The following is a 22,088-nucleotide window of genomic DNA, read 5'->3' on the forward strand; positions in this document are numbered from 1 at the left end:
ATGTTTCATCACCCTGTTGTTTTCTCTATAATCTGACAAATACCTCTTTTTCCCTTATACTTACTGAAATGAGATGATTCACAAAAAAAAAAAATTAATATTGCCAGTGTATGAAAAATATATTAAAAAAAAAAAAAAAAAAAAAAAAAAAAGCAAGATGCAAACCAACCCTCCAGCCTGCAAGTCTGAAGTGACCTCTGATCTCCCTCTGGCCTCCTGGCTGAATTGTTCCCAAGCTTCCTGAGGAGAAAAGCAGACGGCCTGTCCTGGGATGACTAGCAGCAAAAGCCCTTGGCAAAAAGGGATGTATCAGAGACGCTGGTGGAAAGAGCAGAGAAGGAACCCAGGGGAAGGGACACCGCTTGCTGTCACTCCACAGGGGTGCACCCCAGGGCTGTGCAGGTCTAGCCCAATACAAGGACACCCAGGGACTGAGAGGGGGACTTGAGAAGAAGAAAAGTAAAATGGAAAACTGAAGTTCAGGAGTTGGAAGACAACTTCTAAGCAGTGAGAGTTTCATCCAAATCATACCACAGGCAGGCAAGGGAAGAGGAGGGAGACCACAGCCTCCTTCCACCCAACACACAAGCACAATTCCTTGCTTTGCTGGTACCAATTGGCACAGCCCTACTGACAACTAAGAGTTTAGTCCTATTCATCAAAATGCCCCAGGCATGTGCTTGTGGCCATCTCTTCCTCCTCACCACGTTGTTATAGCTCCGTGTGGTTTATGAGCCATAAGGAATTTTGAACCATTGGGGACTTTTTGCTGTATTAAGGTATTCCACTTCTGGCTTCATGCTCATATTAGTAATTCCAGACTGGCATTTTGCAGCCACACCAAAAGAAATCCTCTGCTAATTGCTAAGTTAGCCTGCTCACAGAAAGGAGTGTACAAAATTAATGATAGCAACTCAATTGGACCAACAGCTAATCAAAGCAGATTAACCCTGGCCCCCACTTAATTCTGACCTGATGTGTCTATACTGCACCTGCGTGTGAATGCATTTAACCAAGCACATCACTGTGCTGATTTCAGCATGAACAGCTGGGAATAAATGAAGATAACATATGCAGAGAAAATCAGAAGCTGATCTTAAAGCCTCGTTGGGGTGGCAGCAACTGGAAAAATGGGCTAGCCACAAATTGCCTGTGCATCACTTATGCAGGTTAAGTGCCCGGTTCCACTCCGCAACACTTGTCTTCCAAACACCACATCGATGGTCTTTGTTGTTGGACTTATGCCAGCTTTGCAAGTATTTTTGTGTGCAGTTGGACTTAAACACACCAAGCACAGGTCCCACAGTCTTCTGGGAAGCAGGGAACTATCATGGACTCTTCTTTGGTGAAAAAATAGAGAGACATGCCCAAGCCAGAGCGCAAATATGTAAAAGGAGAGTTTGAATGTAGGTTTGGATCCAGGGTCTAAAATCTGTTTAAGTCTACTTTCAGCAAGAGATTTCAGCAAAGGAAAAAAAATGCAAGTCAAACATTTCATCGCGCTGCCAGCTAGTGCTATTGAACAAATGTGGGTGGAGGTCTTCATGGAGGGAAGCCAAATGCTTTATGCAAGCTGGCTACCACAAGGGGGTTTTTTTACAACATAATGCTGGTGCAGATACCAAATGCTAGAGATGCTTTGTGGAGAACTGCTCAGGCAACAGCCTGGAAGAGGGTGGGCTGTGTTTTCTTTTTTTAATTAAGTTGTTGGATGCCAATGTATTTGGTGCCTTTTTGTAATAACTATTTCTGCAAACTTAGAAACTTTCGGGACCCCTCACGCTATATCCTGACTTGGTAGCCCCATCTTCTAAAACAAGTTTGTGTTTTGGGGGTGAGCAGCTGCTTCTTTCCACTAAACACTGCACAGAAACAACATCTTCTACAGGATTTGGTCATAAAGGACAACTGGAAAGTCTAAAATTTAACATGATGCATCTTTACCCTTCCTATCATGTTTGTTCCTAATTTTATACCATAAGTGATTCATGCAACCACGTGTAACCACAAGAGCAGCTGTCCAAGTATATGGTGACCTCCAAGAATGGCCTAGATCCAAAGCCTATGACAGCAAGCTATGGCAGAAGACACATGTGATAGTCTTTATGCCCTGTTTCTACTGTGCAGATGGTACAGACTCACTTGCTTTTCCAAGCAAGAATATTGCCTTTGTTCTGAAATTCTGGTTGTTCAAAATCTCAAGTGGTAGGTAAGAGAAGGAGAAGCTGCAGTTTCACTTCTGTGGCTGCAAGGCATCTGCGGGCACACGAACTCTCTAAGTCAGAGATTCCCAACATGCCATTAAAGGCAAGAGCTGAATTCAGCCCGAGTACAGCCACCGAACTCCATCTGAGCAAACTAAAGGCTTTTTCATTAAAACAAAGGGTTAAGTTTCTGCTTGTTGGAAAACAACCTCCTTCTCCACTCTTATCCAAGTCAGGGTTTTTTTTTGACTAAACAAAAATTCCAAATATTCAATGAAAGATGCTTTTTCTACTTCCAAATAATTTACAAAACCCAGGCTGTTTCAGCCAAAACCAATGTTTACAGCAGCTGGTACTCTTATATCAGAAGATGGGGCATACCAGCAAAGATAAAGGTTGCTCATTTCAGAGGGCTGGATTCTGGACTAAAAGGAAAGAATGGATTTCAACTACAGCAGGATTGGATTTTTCTTTTATACAACACTGTCATTTTAAAAGTAAAACTGGACAGGTACGTTGGATAATTGAGAGCCGGTATCTGCCTCTGTTGCAGATGACAGAAAGAAACACATTTGGGCACAAATTTCACAAATATTCCATCATATCAGATATCAACTACTAACATATTTAAATGAACAAATATTGGCAAGATTGTGTGGGTTTTTTTTTTCTAAAAATACTGAGTAAAGGTTGTTCTTTAAGCACCTTGGGTCCATTCGTACTCACTAAATTGGATCTGATAAATCCTTAAGAGTGCAACTAAGGTCTCAAGTATCCAGACCAAGCTTATGGTCTTCACAGCAAACCTCACCAGCCTCCACGTTCCACCACCCATGCCAATTCCCCAGTTTTCTGTCCCCACACACCAATGATACATACGCAGAGACACCAAAGGTCTTGAGCTCCTCCATGACAAGAGGATGGAGACAGGAACTCGCCACAGGGGAGGTTACATTCAGTTCAGTTGTGTTAGTGGCCACATACATGCACTTGGGTAATTACGGCACAAAATATTTACTTGCTTTTAGGTATTACCTAATTATAGTATAAAGCCAAACAAAACTTAGGAAATTTAACAGCAAGATTCCCCTTATAGCTGTGTTCAGTTTGTCTCTTGAAGCACAAAATAACTTGCAGCTTCAAGTAATATAGGGCTTTTTCCTCACCTGCAGAATCAAGATTTTTTTGGTTGGCTGCTTTGGGTTTTTTTGGTATGTATCATGGTCTTTTTTTTAAAAAAGTGATTTTTCTTCAAAAAACTGAAAAATCTTGCTTACAGCAGCTCTCCAAACTGGTACCCTACCCATCTTTAAATGAAGCAGGTAACTAGGCATGAAAACATCACGCCTGAATTATGGGAGTTAAGAGGTGTTACAATTCTTCACTGTCAAGTGGATGACAGTTTTGATTAAATGTTCTTTCTGGTTATAACCCTCCTTCAGTTATCCACTTACTGTTATTTCCCAGGGGATGAGCCTAACCACAATGAAGTATCATTAGCAAGAGCCACCTCACAGTGCTATAATTCACCCTTCGTAGAAGCCCACCCCAAATGTCTATGATGATCTATAAGTTTTCACCTTCCTGCAAGGAACATTTGTGTGCAGAACTGGAACCAGTGCAACTGGAAGCAGAAGCTTTGCTGGAGGTCAGCTGCAGACCACACGCCGCAGCTCACGGACCAATTTGCATTAAAATTCCTGGCAGCACACGGAGAAGTAGGAGAGACACAAGGACACAACACGCTGTGGGAGGCATCGAGGTCTATTTGCACTTCTGCTCAGCTAGAAGAGAAAGGGGACCATGAGAGTAGCTTGCTTACCATCGAGGATTGCCCATTGCCCATCTATTTCCGTGTGCTTCAGGTAGGAGTCTTCAATAGTTGGGTCATAGTCCGGCACAAAAATCTTCTGGAAAAATTGAATGGTGAGAGCGCTCTTGCCCACGCCACCATCTCCAACCACCACCAGCTTGTATGTAGGGAGGTTTTCGCTGGGAACGGCGCTTGTAGCCATGTTTCCAGTGTGCTAAACCTGCTGGAGAAAGAGAACAACTCTGATCACTCATTAGCAATGAAAAGAGGGCAACGCGCACAAGGCAGCCTTTACCTGCTGCCTAAGAAGCAAGGATGAAAGCAGTACTGACATCCAAAGTCCTTTTGAAAAGGAGTAGCAGCCCCTACCCTCCCCAACAGCTCTGCAACCCAAAGCCATCACTGAGAAGTGCAGACAACCCCTCTGCTGTGGCTTGTTTGCTCCTGCCTCACCTATGAGGACCATTAATTGCCACCAAATCACAGAATCACATGGGGTTGGAAGCGACCTCTGGAGATCATCTAGTCCAACGCCCCTGTCAAAGCAGGTCCACCTAGAGCAGGTTGCACAGGATCTTGTCCAGGCGGGTTTTGAATGTCTCCAGAGGAGGAGACTCCACCACCTCCCTGGACAGCCTATTCCAGTGCTCTGCCCCGCTAAAAGTAAAGAAGCTCCTCCTCATGTTTAGGGGGAACTTCTTATATTCAAGTTTGTGCCCATTTCCTCTTGTCCTATCCCTGGGCACCACTGAAAAAAGACCGGCCCCGTCCTCTTGACACCCTCCCTTTAAGTATTTATAAGCATTGATCAGATCTCCCTTCAGTCTTCTCTTCTCAAAGACCTAAGTCCCTCAGCCTCTCCTTGTAAGGGAGATGCTCCAGGCCCCTAATCATCTTCACAGCCCTCCGCTGTAGCCTCTCACAGCAGCTGCCTGTCCTTAATGCATGTGCAAAACTTTAATCATCTGAATATCTTTCCTACAGGGGCTGGGCCCACACGGCCCTGCCAAAGGTCACCCCAGGCCAGCGCAACCACCGAGTTCCAGTTGCCAGTAACCCAGTGCCATGGAGAAGCCAGAGCCTCGCTGCTCTTTACTGCCTAACCTGGGGCACAGCAAACGTTAAATGGTGCGTTACATCCTGGGGCCAGATCTGCCGGCAGAACTGGTTGTGATGGATGAAACCAGAGTTAAAGGTCCAATCCCGTCCGCAGACAAGTTTTCAAGTTTGAGAAATAAAACCAAGAAGGCAGCAGGCCAGGAACAACAGGTGGCTTTTGTTTCGCCCTATTTTATTTTTTTTTTTAAAAAAAAAGCAAAACCCCAACCCTGCGGTGGCAGGAAGGTTGGTTTCTGTGGCTATGACGCAGTGGGAGAGGCAGGAGAGCAGCTTCCCCTGCAGCGTGGTCACACACCACTCCCCTCACCTCGGGTGGGCTGCGGAGGAACTGACTCTTCAAAGAAAGAAGGAAAAAAAATAAAAAAATAAATAAAAATTCACCGGCTGTAACCAGGCAATGGCACACGTGTGTGGAGGAAGAAGAGGCAGCCATTGCTGAGCAGCTCATTTCAACACTCAACGGCAGCAATGGTTTATCTGAGCAGCAGCCAGGCCAGCGGGTTGGTAGGCACGCTGCAGGAGGCACTACCCACCAGTTGCCTGTCCACGTGGGCATTGGCCACGCTCACTCAAATCACACGGGGAATGGGAGGCCATCTCCCAAATTTGAATGGCCCTTGCATTCGAAGGGAGGCCTTCCGACTTTAAAAAAATAAAACAAAGTAGAAAAACTCCATCTCAATGATAAAGCTTGGAGAGAGCAGTTGATTTCCTTGGTATCAGTTTTCTTGATAAAATCCATCCAGTGTGGGAGCAGCTGTGGTGATGCCTTCTGCAGGCACCTGCTCCCATCCATTTTGGTGTTCCCATTCATTTTGGTTTGGATTGTGACCTTCTGGCCACAGGCGCTGAGGGGGAACCAGGACTGCTTCAGACTACCTGCTCTGGGGGAAGCCCCCATACACACTCGGCATCCTGATCTATATCCCTACTTGCCCACACAAGCTTTTGGAGGCTTTCCCAATAACCAGAGGGACTTTTCTTCATTAAGAAGGTCTCCAGGGAGACCTTATAACAGTCTATCAATACCTGAAGGGAGCCTACAGAAGAGCTGGGGAGGGACTCTTTGTCAGGAAGTGTAGTGACAGGACAAGGGGCAATGGTTTTAAATTGGAAGAGATTTAGATTAGATACCAGGAAGAATTTTTTTACTATGAGGGTGGTGAGCCACTGGAACAGGTTGCCCAGGGAAGTTGTGGATGCCCCATCCCTGAAAGCGTTCAAGTCCAAGCTGGATGGGGCTTTGAGCAACCTGCTCTAGTGGGAGGTGTCCCTGCCCACGGCAGGGGGGTTGGAACTAGATGATCTTTAAGGTTCCTTCCAACCCAAACCATTCTATGATTCTAAGAAGAGGACTTCTTAGTCCTCCGCAAGGCTGATGTGCTGAATGAGGCAGCTCGCTCAGGCGATACTCAGGAGCCAAGGGTGCAGGGCTGCTCTGCAAGCACTGTGCAAGGTGAGCCACCAACTACTATCATTTTATTTCAACCTGTAGTATAGAATATATTGTTCCCACTAAATTCTTTCTTTTTGACATTTTTAAAATAAAACACTTTGTCTCTTCATTTCCAAAGAGACCCAAAAGCCAACTTGGACCATTTTTCAAACAGACAAGAACATAACCCCCTAATGGTTTGATTTCATACTGAAGACGATATCAGCCTTCCAAGCTTATCTTCTAGTTTCTTTCTCCTAAATTGCTATTGCAGTTTAATCCAAAACATGAAACTATAAAGGCTCTTGGTTTGAGGGTCCCACATTCATTACTGTATGCTGGAGACATCATCCTTTGAGAATAGGTTTTCCACAGTCATTTCACAGCTCTACTAACCAGCTTTTCCCCCTACTACATACCCACCTTCCCACACATGCAGACAAGTGCACGAAAGAAGACAAAATAAAACCAGTTGTGAACATTCACATTTGAGTTTAAAGTTTTAATTATGGGAAAAAGATCCTCAGGCCAAAGCAGCCTGTGGGATTTGAGCCATAATCTAAAATATAACTCCAGCTATGAAACTTGAGTGTTTCACTGCATGCTTTTTCTGTTCACAAGGTAGGCATGAGAACAAAGCTTCCTTGCTACTTCTTGCCTCTGATCACCATACCATAATCCAACTAGGGCCAGCAGGACACAACTATGGGAGTTACATTCCCACCTACAGTCACAGCTCAATGCCAAAAGAGAAAAAAACTTCAATTTTTTAAATGAGGGAATCTCCTCTCCTCCATCCTCCCCAGCACTGCATTACGTATGATGAGCTTGCACTTGAGGAACTTCTGCAAACACAGGAATAACTTCCCATATGCATAATCTACATGTTGTGTGGGTTGAATGCCTTGACATCTAATTAGGGTCACGTACTGGATATTTCTCCTTGAAGCAAATGCATAGGAACTGTCTTAGTTTATCCTCTAAAAAGAAAACCCCATAAGAGGGAGAGAGAGGATGATCATAGAGGCTTCTAAGAACTGCAAAGGCCTCTTGTCCAAGTTGAGACAACATGAAATTTTCAGAGCAAGAAGAAACACGATCAAGTCTGCTTGTTTCTAAACTATCTTTGGAGAAATTCTTGAGAACAGCAAGAATTTCCACTGCAAGCAACAGCTGCTGGATGGGGAAAAGGAAACCAAGCGCCAGCTGAGCTCTCAACCAGTCTTATTGCAGTTCCTCACCATAATCCCAAGGAAAAGTTCCTTGCCCCCATTTTTGGGACAGTAAGCAACTTTCTCATATTTACATGATCACACATCAACAAGCAGCATGCTTGGTGGCATAGAACCCTACGAACTTCAACTCAATTTCTCAGTTTTGCTTGAAGGACCAAGTTTTCTTTCAGCATAATCCTGTTCGGGTCAGACGATCCTCACAGGCCCTTTAGGACAGAGTCCCTGGCTAAAACCCTGTCCCTCCCCAAACGCATCTGATGACAATTTTTTGCTGTCCCTGTGGCCAAGATTTCACCCCATCTTTCTTTACACGGCGGAGAGGCTCCAGCTGGGCGGCATGAAAGGCCAATTGTTAGTGACATGGCGAGGGACGGGCCACGGATGTGAAAACCATACTCCGTTTGTGCACGATTTTTGACCTCATCACAAAACCACAAGCTACTGCTCAGTAGACAAGCCTTATATTTTCATTGACATTTAGTACCAACCCCTTTAACTGGCTCCTCAGAAGCCTTGAGCTTCTCTTGCCTGAAACGCTCCCCAAAGTACTAGGATAATATTTAGCCCATTGTGCAAACTGTGAATCTGCCCAACACGCCCATGGCTCGAATCGAGGCATTTGCTTCCCGTTGGTTCCAGAAGTTTGGTCATAATGTACGTCTGCACTTCCAGCCAGAGCATCATATAGCCTGGGGAGAAACAGCAAGAACTGAACTGAAAAAAAAAAAGTAATTAAAAAAAAAATAAAAAAAAATCAGGCACTGTAGGCTGGTTTGTTGAGCAAAAACCCCATGTATTTGAGGTGACTCTAGCACGAACAGATGAAAACTTCTATTGAGAGTCAAAGGCGGTGAGTTTAGACATCTCTGTAGGGCTGTTTCTACCACACCAGCAGCCACCAGAGTGGCACCACCCAGCACACACTGCCCGGCTGGGCAAATGCCTGCTAGGTACTGTCCCCAGCACACCACTGAAGGTCCCCTGCAGTGACAATTGCCATCAAACTCCTCTAATTCCTCAGGTATTTGCTAAGCAGGATCCTTGTGCACTCTGAACCCAAAAGACACACTCATGCCCGAAGGCAGACAGCTACACGTTTCTGCCAGACAGCAGTTAGTACTCATGGAAATGCTCCTCCTTCTACTGAGGAGTCCCACGCACTCAACGTGCAAGAACGAAATGCAAAACCTCCAAAAGCCAAGTACACCAATCTCTCTACACCTCCACCTGCCCTGATAACCAACGCAAGAAGACAGCTCATGCCTTGACGAGATTATCATCTAAACCAGCCAATAAATCAAACCTTAAAAACAACATATGTCACCTCCTGGAAAATATTAAACACTCCCAAAGGTGTGCAGAGCTTCCACACCGGCTGGTTACGTCGCTATGGGCAAGTGCACAAGACTTGGGCTGATTTTCATGTTTTTGGCAAGAGTACTGATACAGTCCTCCCCAGATAGGAGCAAGAATAAGCGTGTTTGCTGGAGATTCGACTGGGAAAAGCAAAGCACAGACGTTTTTATCTATTGTCTGAATACAAAGCAGCATGTGGTAATAGGCTAATAAGCTCTGATGGTAATCATCTTACAATTTATATAGTTGTTTATTTTGAAGGAGCCAAAAGAAGGATCCATACCCTACACTGATGAATGCTGTCAGGGCTCTGGTTAAGTCACTAGAAGGAGGCTGATTTATATCAGCGTCTTCAGGCACAACAGCAAAATGTGTATTCTGACAGCACAAGCCAGGAATACTGAGGCAGTCAGAAATGTGGCTACTTCTGGGGTAGATGGCAAGGAAAAAAAAAAAAAAGCTGACCCAAGAATGTCACTGAGGCTGAGCCTCCTCTGCAAAAAGAATTTCTTATGGAGGCAGAATAAACTGCGTAAAACCCCATTTACCTGTCTGGACATGGGGACGGAACGGAAGGGCTGAGCTATCCCCTTGGAGCAGCCACGGAATATAAAATCACCAAAGATGGAGAAATTCAGCTTAGCTTGTGTGATTAGACCCCCAAGGCTCAATGTATGACAATGATAAAACTGACCCCAAATATTTGATACTCGATGTGTGAGTACCCCTATCACCAGTTCCCGCTCTGCTCTCCTGGAGGCACATCTCCTGGGCAAAGCCAGTCCAGCAGGTAAACGAGCTCAGAACCAAGCCCTGGATTTGCAGGGGAGGTTAGTGCAATTAAAGACACACCGTCTCCCTGACAGAGAAGCCGAGCATGACAGTGATTTAAGGTCTCCATGGCAACAGATGATAGAAATTGCTTAATTCTGTTATGAAACCTCAAGAAAAAGCTGCAGCAGGGTCTGTGTGGGAACCACCAGCTCCCTTCTCCTCTGCTGCAGCTCACCAAAGCTGGTAACTTTAGGGAGCCTGTAGCCGCTATAGCAATAGGCTGAGATTTAGCATATACTTAGCTATACGTACATATGCTGACCAATTCCATCAGCCCACGGCCAAAGGAATTTGCTTACCATTGGCTTTCTCTGGTCTCTTCACATACGCCCCAGCCAGAGATCTGCATACCTGAAGACATCAACCTCACCTGAGGCCGAGGAAGACTACCAGTGACTGAGGCTGCCAACTACTCCTACGGTTGCAATTAATAACTCTTCCTCTAGCCACAGCTCACTCGATTACACCCTTTTACCTGGCCACTTTGCAAGCATTAGCAGCTCCATGCAATGCCTCCAGGGCTGAAACTCTGCAAGATCTGAACACTTCCCTCTCTGTTCCCCTTGCAGACTGCTGGCTGCAGCCACACAACCACCACGACACACCCAGAGACGCTCGCCAGGTACCAAAATAGTTCAGCCTTTTGTGTTGCAGGCAACCACTTGGACTGGGAGCTACTGAGAATCCTTGAAATACGGGACGTGCCCTTTTTGGAGCGAGCTGCCTCCCTCGAGTCATGCTGATCAGGACCAAATGAACTTCAGGAATTTCTCCCTTGAGTTGGCATCCCAAACCTTCAAGAGCCAAAGGACCTGTAGGTGCGTGAACAACCACCGCCAATTATTATTAAATAAAGATGATTAACTCTTAGCCAGGTTTCCTCCAGTCTCTCAGATTTCCTGCCTGGTCAATGCCACAAAAAAGGACACGCTGAGCAAAAGCTGGACTGCGTGCAAGTCTCCAGTGGGAAGTCAGCATGAAAGAGATCCATCATGTGGGAAGCCAGAGCCTGACACCCTTTATAGTTCTGACATTAAGTTGTTCAAAACCCAAGTGAAATTTCAACTCTCTGAGGTTTTCTAAAAAGGAAGATCCTGCCAGGTGAGAGTGCTCTCAACTTCCATCAGCTTCCAGGAGATCTGATGGAGCCCAGCACCTGGCAAGACCTGTACAGGAAATTACAGGCATTTCCTTTTGGAGCTGTGATCAAAGCACTATCAGATTGCTACTAAAAAGAAGGAAAAAAAAAAAAAAAAAAGAAGTCGTAAACCAACTGTTGTTTAAAAATAAAATCCTCAACCCAGCAATAAAGAGCTGCAAATGGTTGGGATCTGAATTTGAGAGACGTGATGGTGGGTCCTGGAAGTGGCCTTATGAATTCTCCTCCAGCACAAAAAGATGCTATATCCAGAGGGCTGAGCTCCCTGATCTCCTCACCAGTTTCTTGTGCCAGCCAGACCTCTTCTCCTTTTCATCCTGAGATCGCATCGCCTCCCCCACCACACAGATGCTGCTCAGATTTACTCTAAGAGAAAGAAAGCGCACCGGGGGAGTAATGAAGCACTCGAGATTCACACAAAAGGCAGCTAAAGGCAGTGGCTGCCTGATGAATACTTGGTAGTTATTTCAGGAAACATGGAATTATAGTCTGAACAAATAATAATAATAAAAAGCCACGTCACTGGAAATTGCTTAGGTGGTAGGTGGCCCCCGTCTCCCCCCGCTGCGAATCCTTAAGTGATAAGAAGGAGCCCTTGCTGTGGCCCTGAGCAGCAGCTTTCCCCTGGCCAGGCTGGGCTTGGGGGCTCACTTGTATTTACTGGGAAGCACGTGCTTGTCGGTGTCCTGATCTGTATGCAAATGCAGCACCACACGTGTCAATCATATTGACAAATGTCATCCCAAACGAACTCCGCTTCCCTCCCCCAACTCCTCCTCCACCTCCCACAGCTCCATTAATCTTCAGCCCGTTTCTCGCCGTGATGTAGTGCCCTTTTCAAAATACGTAAGAAGATTCCTGTCACTCTGACAAGCAGTCAGTCAGATGCAGAAGCCAGATTTTTTTTTTTTTTTTTTTTAAATTAAAAACACACCAAAGTCAGATTTGGGTCATCTGTGGAGTTACAGCACTGCTGCTACCAGTTTTGTAGGAGAATCCAGGTATGTGACTAGAAAGCAGGTATGTGAGATCCATTTCTGTATCTCTCAGACCTCGATGACAACCGTATTGTTGCCAGTTTAGGGGTGTCCACTGGAGGCTGATCCAAGGCTTTTGCCAAGGTGTGAAATGAGAGCATCCCTGCCCCGTAACTGGGGCCTGAGGAAGCGGATGGCTCAGCTACTTCCATCACTTCTTGCATGCTTAAATCCACCATCCCTTTCCTTACTCATTTATTTCCAAAGCTCTCAGGAGACATCAAGGGATGACAGATTCCTGTATTACTCTTGAAAATTCTTCACTAGTGAGGCCAGGAATGCCTCTCCTATGTTATCATGGAACTGATGAAGCTGACCTAAACATACTGTAGCAAAAAAATCAGATAGCCAAGATGTTCCCCTGCCCTGCCCAGCCAGAGATAACACAACAAGAACAAATTTACAGTGGAGGAAGCCGCTTCGAATTCCAATAGCTGCCCTTCCTGTTCACACAATCCCTGGAAATGGGCAGCTTCCCTCCTACACATCCCAGCCTGCTGACACACCAATAAAAAGACCCCAAATCCACTGCCCTGGGTGGTTTTGCTGCTCTTAAACTGCTCAGCAAGGCTTCCGAAGCAATAGCCCAGTGCTGTGGCAGTGCTTGGTTTGCAGCCAGATGCTCTGCTGCCTGCACGTGGTCCTGCTGCTGGCAACACAGCCAGATGTGCGTGGCACAGCCAGATGCGTGGTAAAGTCCTTCTGGCCTTGGCCAGCATCACCTGGGGCAGGTGGAAGTGGTCCACACGACGAATTCATGCATTGCAGCATGGAGCTGTGGGGGGAACCTGAGCCACACCAAGAACTGCCCACCATGGCCTCTACCCTGCCTTCCCCACCACAGCCCCACATCCCCCTGCCAAAACAAGGGGTGCTCGGTAGTCTCCTGACCATGGTGTGCACCCACCCCTCCATCCAGCTCCTCGCTGGCTCGTTGCACTGTGGCTTTATGGACATCATGCTGTGCGCAGGGCAGGCACAGCTGAGCCAACGCACAGACTTCATGGCTCCTGTAGATGCTTTGGAGATGGTTTATGGATAGAAAGGGTACAGGGCCATCTCATTCCTGTCACCCTCTCACAAATCAATCAATGCATTTGGCTCCAAATTTCTCTTCCAGTCAGGCTCAATTCTGTATTTGATGTTTTTTTTTTACATCTTCAGTATTGCTACTGGATGTCTTTTGGAATGAAAATGGTTTTTTCAAGACACCCTTCCCTCCTGGCTAACATACTTTGCATCTCTTCAGACAGCGATAAAGAGCTGAAGGCTGTGAAGGTCCCTGGTAATAGCATTTCCACAAGGGGATGGGTGAATCCTACCAAGTCCCAGGCTGATGCTCCCTCTCCTGGGGTGGAAGGTGAGAAGAGCAGGAATCTCCTGGCTATTTCCAAAACCCGTGTGCTCTATTGCAAATCTTCCAAACTTGACTATGGGGCAGCATAGATGTTTCTGCAACATTTCTACACCCCAGGGCACAGGGCATGCTTGTAGGGCACGCTCTCAATTTTCTCAGGCTCCTGAGTTGAGGGCAGTTGTCCTGGTTCCCCACAACCCATTTAATACCCATTTACAGCTGTAGAAGAGCACAGAACATGCTAGTCTGTAATGCTGGAGCTTTAGTAGAGCTTTACCAGCATGGGCTTCAGAAGATGAAGGAACAGCCATCTCCCAGGTTTAGCTAAATAGGCACTTGGCAGATTTTAGGTAGAATTCCCAGAACCACATGGAAGGCTATTTTCCAGGCATTTCCCAGGTCCATGTCATTACTCTGTCACTTGGAAGACTCCAAGATCTCATCACTGGCCCAGGACCATAACAGTCATTCTTTCCAGGCTCGTTACAGTGTCTGCCAAGAGCATGAGCCTCTTATTTACGTACAGCATGCTGGAGAGGCGACTCCATACTTGGCAAATCCAATTGGCTTGTCTGAAAGGGGAGTGTGGGCAGAGCTCAGGGCTGGGTACTGGGGTGAGGAACAGAGTGGAGGGGGCTGGAGTGCCACCTCCTCTGCCCTACACATGGTGATGCATGGCTCTGCAAAGCCACAGCATCTCCATGAACCTGCCTGAGGACAGGGTGCAGGTACACCACCAGGATCCCAGCCTCAGCACCTCTTCTCAGCCCTTCTCTTTGGCAAGCTGTGCTGCTCTCAGCTCCCTCCCTGCTGTCCTCCTCCTGCTCCCTCTCAGCCTGGGCAAGCCCTCCCAGTGGCAAACACACACCTTGACACTCAGACCAGCAGGCAACTGGCCAAACCACCCTTGCGGAACAGAGTTTAGCCATGCATGAGTCAAGTCCTCCCTCCGATTGAGTACATTCACCCTGCCACCACTGGAGACAAGCATCCCTCAAGGATACCCCTTTGAAAAAGATGTCCTGGGGTCCCAGTCAATGCTGCTTAGTACATGCACTTTGCTGTTGAATGCTCAAGTTTCTTCTCAGGTGTCACGAGTGGATGATTCCATAAACTGGAGAGCAGCAGCCCAAGGCCAACATTTCTCTGAAAACATTCTATGTGTCAGTTGACCTAACTTCAGACCCCTGTGGCCACCCCTCGCCCCCGAGTATCAGCACAGACCTGCATCAGGATACTCTAAGCCTTTTCCTTCTACGCTCAGTCTAAACCCTCTGCCTCAACTTTTAAGTCATTCAACTCACAGCTGCGTGGGAGGGTATATATGTACATTCATTAACACTTCCATTATGCCCCGTGGTTTGGCAGGTGGTGCTGCATTATGGATTTAAACAGTGCCAGCAAGCAAGTCTACAGCACTTCACTCGATTAGCATGCGATGGGAAATCATCCCTCAAAAGTGTTTTGCACTCTCATGAAGCACCTCCGATGAACGAGGCAACAGCAGGGCTCCAACCACCACCACCTCTGTGCAATCACATCAAAATTCACTCACAACTTCAGGGAAAGACAAACCCCCTCAAAAATCAATCGCGGTTTGAGGGGGGAAGAAAAGGAAGGGAAAAGGAACAGCAGAGTCTCTCCTCGTTAAAGGAAAAGGGAGAGGCACACCCTCCGCTGCCATTGCCACAAAGCATCTTTCTCACGCACCAAACAATAACATCTCCTGCTTTTACCCTATAATCTGGTTCTAGCAGTCAGATGGGAGAAGCACACCACACGCGGTTACACTCATTTCGGCATGCAGCCTTCGAGGTACTCAGCGACCCAGCCCCCCACGCCAGAGATGAAGCCTTCTGTCCAATCATCAGGCTGGAGCTAACAGATTTCCAGAAATCATGCAGTCAGATTCCCCAAGGGAATGCTGTCCTGCAGGGATGAGGAGCCGATGCACAGATGACCTCCCTCCCCACAGCAACATGGACAGCAAACACACCACTCAGTAGTGATTAAGAGGCGGATGGACAAGAGGATAAAACCTTGGTTAAACACCGATATCACCACATCGCTCATCATTTACCGGGGCTGGACACACTCACTTTTCCTTAAATGTGAGTGGTACTACAAGCAGTTGGACCCGCAGCGGTACAGAGTGCTGGCTCCCACAAGCGTACAGGACTTCTGCTTTACCTGGGCAATGGAAGGGTCAATTCACAGATAAGACCATGCATGAACCAAACAAAGCAAAGCAAAGCAACTGAACATAGTTTCTGAGTCTAGACTGTTAACATCAAATCAAGAGCTGCTTTCAAAGAACAATCTCTGGTCCTTGGTTAGCTTTCTAGAGCACTGTTTTGGTTCAATTACTCTGCTCTGCTCTGTGAACAGGTTTCCTTGCTCAGATTCTCCTGAGTTTCAATCCCCTACAGACCTTGGCTGAGAAGTTTCATGGAAATGTTTAGGCTCTGCCATCAGAGCCCAGGAAGATCTGTTTTTAACTTCCATCCACCACACAGCTGTGAAGCACAGCTATCCTACTACAAAGTCACAACGGAGTCAAGACATCAAGGTCTTTTCTCAAAATAGTGGGATGCAGCATTGTGTTGCTCTGACCTTATGGTAGATCTCATACACCACTCTAATGCCTGCACAGTGCCAATATTTTTAAACGCCAAGCAAAAAGCTGTTAGCTTTAGTCCTGGCAACTAAGGTAAATCTCTCATTTGTGTCATATTTTACATACCAGACTCACAGAAACAGCAAGAAATTTGCATTTGGCCCTTCTGTGAACTGCCGGGTTCTCCCTAAGGGACATTCACTCCATGTCGGGGTCTTTTTCATATGCTTCAGTACATTCAAGGACACTGCAAAAATAAAATTTGAACTGAAAGACAACTGTAGATATCCTTACATTTTATCTTGACCTTGTGAGCCATAACACAACAGGGGATGGTTTACCCTGAGGGTGTTTGACATGTTTCTGCATATAAAAATATCTCTATTAAAAGCACAGATAGAGAAGGCATGGATTGCAGCCACTTGAAATAAATAAATAAAGCCCCAAAGCATTAAGGGCTGGTAAGGGACAAGATTACTTTCATCCTGCCACAGCATGTTTCAATTTAACCACTGCATCTCTCAGCACTTTTGGTTCATATTCTTTTACCACACAGAAACACAAGTTTGGTATACGCCCAGCCTGAGGAAGGGGAAATGATATTTTGGGTCATCAGCTCCACCCACCGTGTCCACCCACCCCTCCACTCCACAAGGCTTTTGAAGTGCACCGGTCTCAAATGAGGGCAAGATCACATCAGCCTGGGGTCAGGAGGGCTTGGGGAGCCAGAGCACTCCTGAGGTTGGGAGATATTTTGGGAGTTTGTTGGGGCCAAGTGGCTTTATCAGCAAGTCCCTCACCTCTGCTGCCCACAAGAGCACCCTGCACTTCTGCTCCCACCACGGACACTAGCCGGCACTTCCTCACCTCCTTCGCAGCTCCTCATTCACTGCCTTGAAGGTGGCAGACCTCCACCTACCGCCCAAATTCAGAAACCCTTCACCACTTTGGTTTAGACAACTCCTCTCTGTCCTTTCCAACCTCTCAGCTAGAGCCATCCACCTCTTTGTGAGCTAGAGCCATCCACCTCTTTGTGAGCCTTCCCAAGCCCAGGCGAACTGCAACTATTGTTATTTTTCCTCTACTCTTCTTTTTTTTTTTTTAAACGCCCAAACTGATGAGGCAATCTGACCTCCAAACCAGAGAATTGTGCAGCACAAGGATCGATTCTCACACCGCACAAAACCAAACAGATGCTTCAACGCAGGTTATGCCTGAAAACACAATTTTTCTGCTTTGCTTCAGCGACCTAACGTTTATTCCCATATTCTTGTGAGGCTGGTATGTAAACAACAGGGAGTGACTTGCTGTGCTCAGGAGACCTTAGCATAAGAGTTATATTTCTCTGCCCTCCTGGATCCACTAAGTCGTCCTCCTGAGGTTCAAAGAGTTTCTGAAGTTCATAATTTAAAAATCCAAGGAATTAAAATAGGTTGCTGGAGATCTTTACCAACAGAACAGTACATTGAGACCGTTATGTTATTTAATAATTCAAATCCCAGATGCTTAATTAAACAGACTTGCTACATTGCAAAAAGAATAAGAAATTATATATCCCCTTAGCTAACTTTGTTGACTAACATGAAAGACTTTTCCGTAGGCGTTTGGTTCAAGTCAAACTTTTGAAACTGGGCTTAATACTCCACAGGTAAATCTCATGTAATAAACCCTTGCTGCTCACAGGACAGGGGTGCTGCAGCATCTTATCAGCATCTCTGTGCTGCGTGGAGCCATTCTGCAGAAGGCACAGAGGAAACGACGCTCAGCAGAGCATTTTAACAGAGCACTCAGTATCTCTTCAGACCAGATCAAACCTCAAGGAAAGCAAATGGTCCGCTCAGCTCCTCATGCCTGCTGTTTTGCCTGTTTGCAGATTAAATTTGAAAGCATCCACAGCATGTGGAGGAAACAGAGAAGCCTCTCTCCCAGTGCCCTGCCCTTGAGCTACAAAATATTTTCTGAGGGGAAGAGCTGCAAATACACATTCAGCTCCACCTCGTTACTCCAGCTCATCTTAACCTTTGGACTTCTAATCCAGAGTTACAATCCTTCACCAGCTACCACCAAGGTCTCTTCAGGTGGAAGTGAAACAGGACACGCAGAGGATGGGCTCAGGTGATACCTGCCTTGTTCTCCAAGGCCGATTATGACAGATGTAGGCTTGTGGCTAGGCAGGTACCTTAACAGCGCGAACATATGCTGCTCTGAGAGCTACACTGGCAATGCTTCACGTTTCACAAAAACAATTCACAACAGCTTGGGGTTTTGCCAGAGCACTGGGGCATGTCTCCTCCTCCTCCGAGGTTAGCTGGGGACTCTTGTCCCCACCAAATGCCAGCGGCCATGAAAGCAACCTTCATTCTGCAGCTCGGCAGTGAGCATTCCTGGGACGACAGAATTCCTTCAGTGATCTCCCCCTTCCCAGTTCATCACCCCAATACAAGCTCCGTAAATACCAAATAACTTCTTCCCCATGAGTCCTACTTTACAGATAGATGTCTCCCACCCAGCAAGTCTTGTATGTCCACTGGTGGCACTAATACTTCCACACCAAGCATTACACAAGACATCAGCTACATATTTTCTGAAGATCACAATCTCTACTAAATTGCCAGCTGTCTATGCAGACCACTCAAGAGCTATCTGGGTATGTTAAGTACAGATGACAGACCCGATAACAATGTCTGGATGTGCTTGAAAGATTAAATTCCATCCGCATCCTGTTACTTTTTATCACTTCATACCTTTTTGCAGTCTTTCTGTGTCACAACAACCAACTGAGAAAGAGCTTGAATCATAGGCTCACGAACTTACAGAAGAAAATCCTTTAAATGTTTTCTTGTTTGTTTGTTTGTTGAGTTTGTTTTTTTTCTTTGAGTGACCAGGTGCCTGGAGACATGCTACAGTGGATGTTTCAGCAGCCCTTCAGGTGTGAAGACCAGGTCAAGAAAAAAATGGATGGGATTCCCACTACATCAATGTCCATTAACATCCTTTCAACTTGGCTTGGGTGGGTCTATGTTCCAGCTATCGTACATCAGGCTCACCATCAGCCTTTGTGCTTCCAGCAATGCAAATAACTGATCCCTATTCAAAAGCTTTTTAACCCCTCTTAAGACTGCAAGATGAGCAAGTATTTGTTTCTACAAATCAGAACCAGCCTTGCACCATTGCAGCCTTTTCTGTTTTCCAGTGTACCCTTCAAAAATACATTGAACATGCTCATATTGATACCGATATGACCAATTCTTAAAAAACCAAACCAAACAACAACAAAGAAACTAAAAAAGCCCAATAAACCTGAAGATTTAACTTTAATAATTATTTTCTGCTCACTTTGAAAACTTCCTTCAAATAAGTGGGCAAAACAGAGGAGCTGCAGAGCACCTTGCTGTCACCAAATCTGCACTTTCTGGGCACACCATGGTCTCTGGGTTTGTTCACAGCCAGTCCATCTCCATCCTCTGTTCTCAGCCCACCCAGCAGTGAAATCCCCGTACCAGTCCTTCCTCCACCTGCAACTGGAGCTGAGCCACGCTGGCAAGCAGCCACTTGGAAAGGTGAATTCACAGGCACTCTCAAACAGAACAGTATTTCATTAAGGAACTTTTAAATAAACAGACAAACAAACCCCAACGCTTGCGCTTCATAATTAAGCACAAGCCAACTGAAATAGTGTCAAGACATGCCATAAGCAGAAGGAACCGAGCCCTGGCATCCCTGTGTCTCTAGCAGGCTCTGAACAGATTGCTCTGGCAGCTTGTACCGCAGCAGACCCCAACCATACATCTCTTTTGGAGCACAGCTCTTGCAGAGGAGTGGGCAGAAGCCAAGACATGCCCAGGCTCTGCCTGCTCCCACCCAGGGTGCAGGTACCTGCTTGTGTGGTGCTGTGGACATGGCCTGAGAGGCACAGGGACATCGCTCCCCTGCTTGTGACAAAGCTGGTGAGCTCCTGGGTCCGGGGACATCGACAGCACTGAGCACTCCCAGTATTTTCAAGGAGAGTATTTCACTGTAACCAGCACAGGGTACACAATACGGGCCCCAAGCAAGGCACAGCGTGACTTACGGATGACTTCAGTGGGCTTTAGTTTGATCCGTAAATCCTCTAGACACTTCACAAGAGTGTTGCTCAATTCCCGCTGCCTTCAGCCTCACAAGAGGTAGACATAAATACTTAGCATTAGCATAGCTCCCCATGACTCATTTTTTCTCCTTTTTAAATATAGCATCCTATAAATATGGATACATTCTAAGCAATAAAACTCATATTGTTACTGTTCACCATGCAACCAAAACAAAAAATTCCTCCTGCCAGCTTTGTGACAGCTTCCTCCCCCAAACCAAAACACTGGTGCCCCTCACAAGGCCAGGATGGAGCAAGAGTGGCTCTCCTCCATCAGGGAGCCCAGGCAGCACATGCATGTGGGGCACAGTATGGTGGCAGCAGATGCAGAGCCAGCAACTGGACAGAAGGCCTCAATCAACCCAACCACTCATATCAACTTCACTAAAAAGAGCAGATCTGGCTCTGGGCACAGAGGCAGAACAGGGATTTGCCCAGAAGAACGGCATTTCAGTAACTGTGAAGTGCCTGCACCAGCATGGGGGAAGCTGGGCTTGCTGAAATAGTGGTGGTAGCATCTTTAGCTGGGGGATGTTCCCCATTCTCCATTGTCCCCCAGACATATATCATCTCCTCCCTCCATTACCAAGCTTGAGCTTTCCTCCTTAGGAAAGCCAAACCCCACCTTGTCTAGCCAAGGAACTGCCCTAAGCTGCCTCAGAAGCACTGAGGAAGAACCTGGTGGGAAGAACACAGACCACAGCTTGGTGGTTTTCATGGGAATCAAGATCCAGTTTCAGCACCCTCCTGCCTGATCTGCTGCAGACTTCCCTGGGTGATCATGTGTGCTGTGTTTAGAATCACAGAATCACATGGGGTTGGAAGGACCTCTGGAGATCACCTAGTCCAACCCCCCTGCCAGAGCGGGTCTACCTACAGCACGTCGCACAGGAACTTGTCCAGGCAGGTTTTGAATGTCTCCAGAGAAGGATACTCCACCACCTCTCTGGACAGCCTGTTCCAGTGCCCTACCACTCTCACAGTAAAGTTCCTCCCCATGTTTAGGTGGAACTTCTTATACTCAAGTTTCTGCCTATTTCCTCTTGTCCTGTCACTGGGCACCACTGAGAAAAGACCAGCCCCGTCCTCCTGACACCCCCCCTTTAAGTATTTGTATGCATTAATTAGATCTCTCCTAAGCCTTCTCTTCTCAAGACTAAAAAGACCCAAGTCCCTCAGCCTCTCCTCATAGGAGAGATGCTCCAGGCCCTTAATCATCTTTGTGGCCCTTTGCCACTCTCTCTCCAGCAGTTCCCTGTCCTTCTTGAACTGGGGAGCCCAGAACTAGACACAGTACTCCAGATGGGGCCTCATCAGGGCAGAGTAAAGGGGCAGGATGACCTCCCTTGACCTGCTGGCCACGCACTTCTTGATGTACCCCAGGATGCCATTTGCCTTCTTGGCCACAAGGGCACATTGCTGGCTCATGGTCATCCTGTTGTCCACAAGAACTCCCAGGTCTTTCTCCTCAGAGCTGCTGTCCAGCAGGTCAGCCCCCAACCTGTACTTGTGCTTGGGGTTATTTCTCCCTAGGTGCATCACCCTACACTTGTCCTTGTTAAATTTCATTAGGTTTCCTCTCGGCCCAACTCTCCAGCCTGCCCAGGTCTCGCTGTATGGCTGCACAGCCTTCTGGGGTGTTAGCTTTACTGAACACTCCAGTTCCCCAGCTGTGCAAGTCAGATAAATAGTAGGTCCCTATCTCACAGGTATGTTGAAAAGTAAATAGATTTTGCATTACAAGTGTTACAGGAATGCTTTAAAACTTGCAGAGGTACCAAGATTAATCCATC

At 46.6% G+C, this 22,088-nt stretch overlaps 1 protein-coding gene across 1 annotated transcript in view; it reads right to left on the reverse strand.

Annotated features, from left to right (window-relative positions):
• MRAS (muscle RAS oncogene homolog) overlaps nt 1-22,088 on the reverse strand; it is a 44,583-nt gene that overhangs the window by 15,194 nt on the left and 7,301 nt on the right. Inside the window, exon 2 of the mRNA XM_014940160.1 lies at nt 4,027-4,240. Coding sequence (XP_014795646.1) covers nt 4,027-4,219 — 193 coding nt within the window. The 5' untranslated portion in view covers nt 4,220-4,240. The remainder of the gene's footprint in view (nt 1-4,026; nt 4,241-22,088) is intronic.

The sequence above is a fragment of the Calidris pugnax genome, unplaced genomic scaffold (genome assembly GCF_001431845.1).
Source record: "Calidris pugnax isolate Ruff unplaced genomic scaffold, ASM143184v1 scaffold21, whole genome shotgun sequence".
In the NCBI taxonomy this organism is placed as follows: Eukaryota; Metazoa; Chordata; class Aves; order Charadriiformes; family Scolopacidae; genus Calidris; species Calidris pugnax.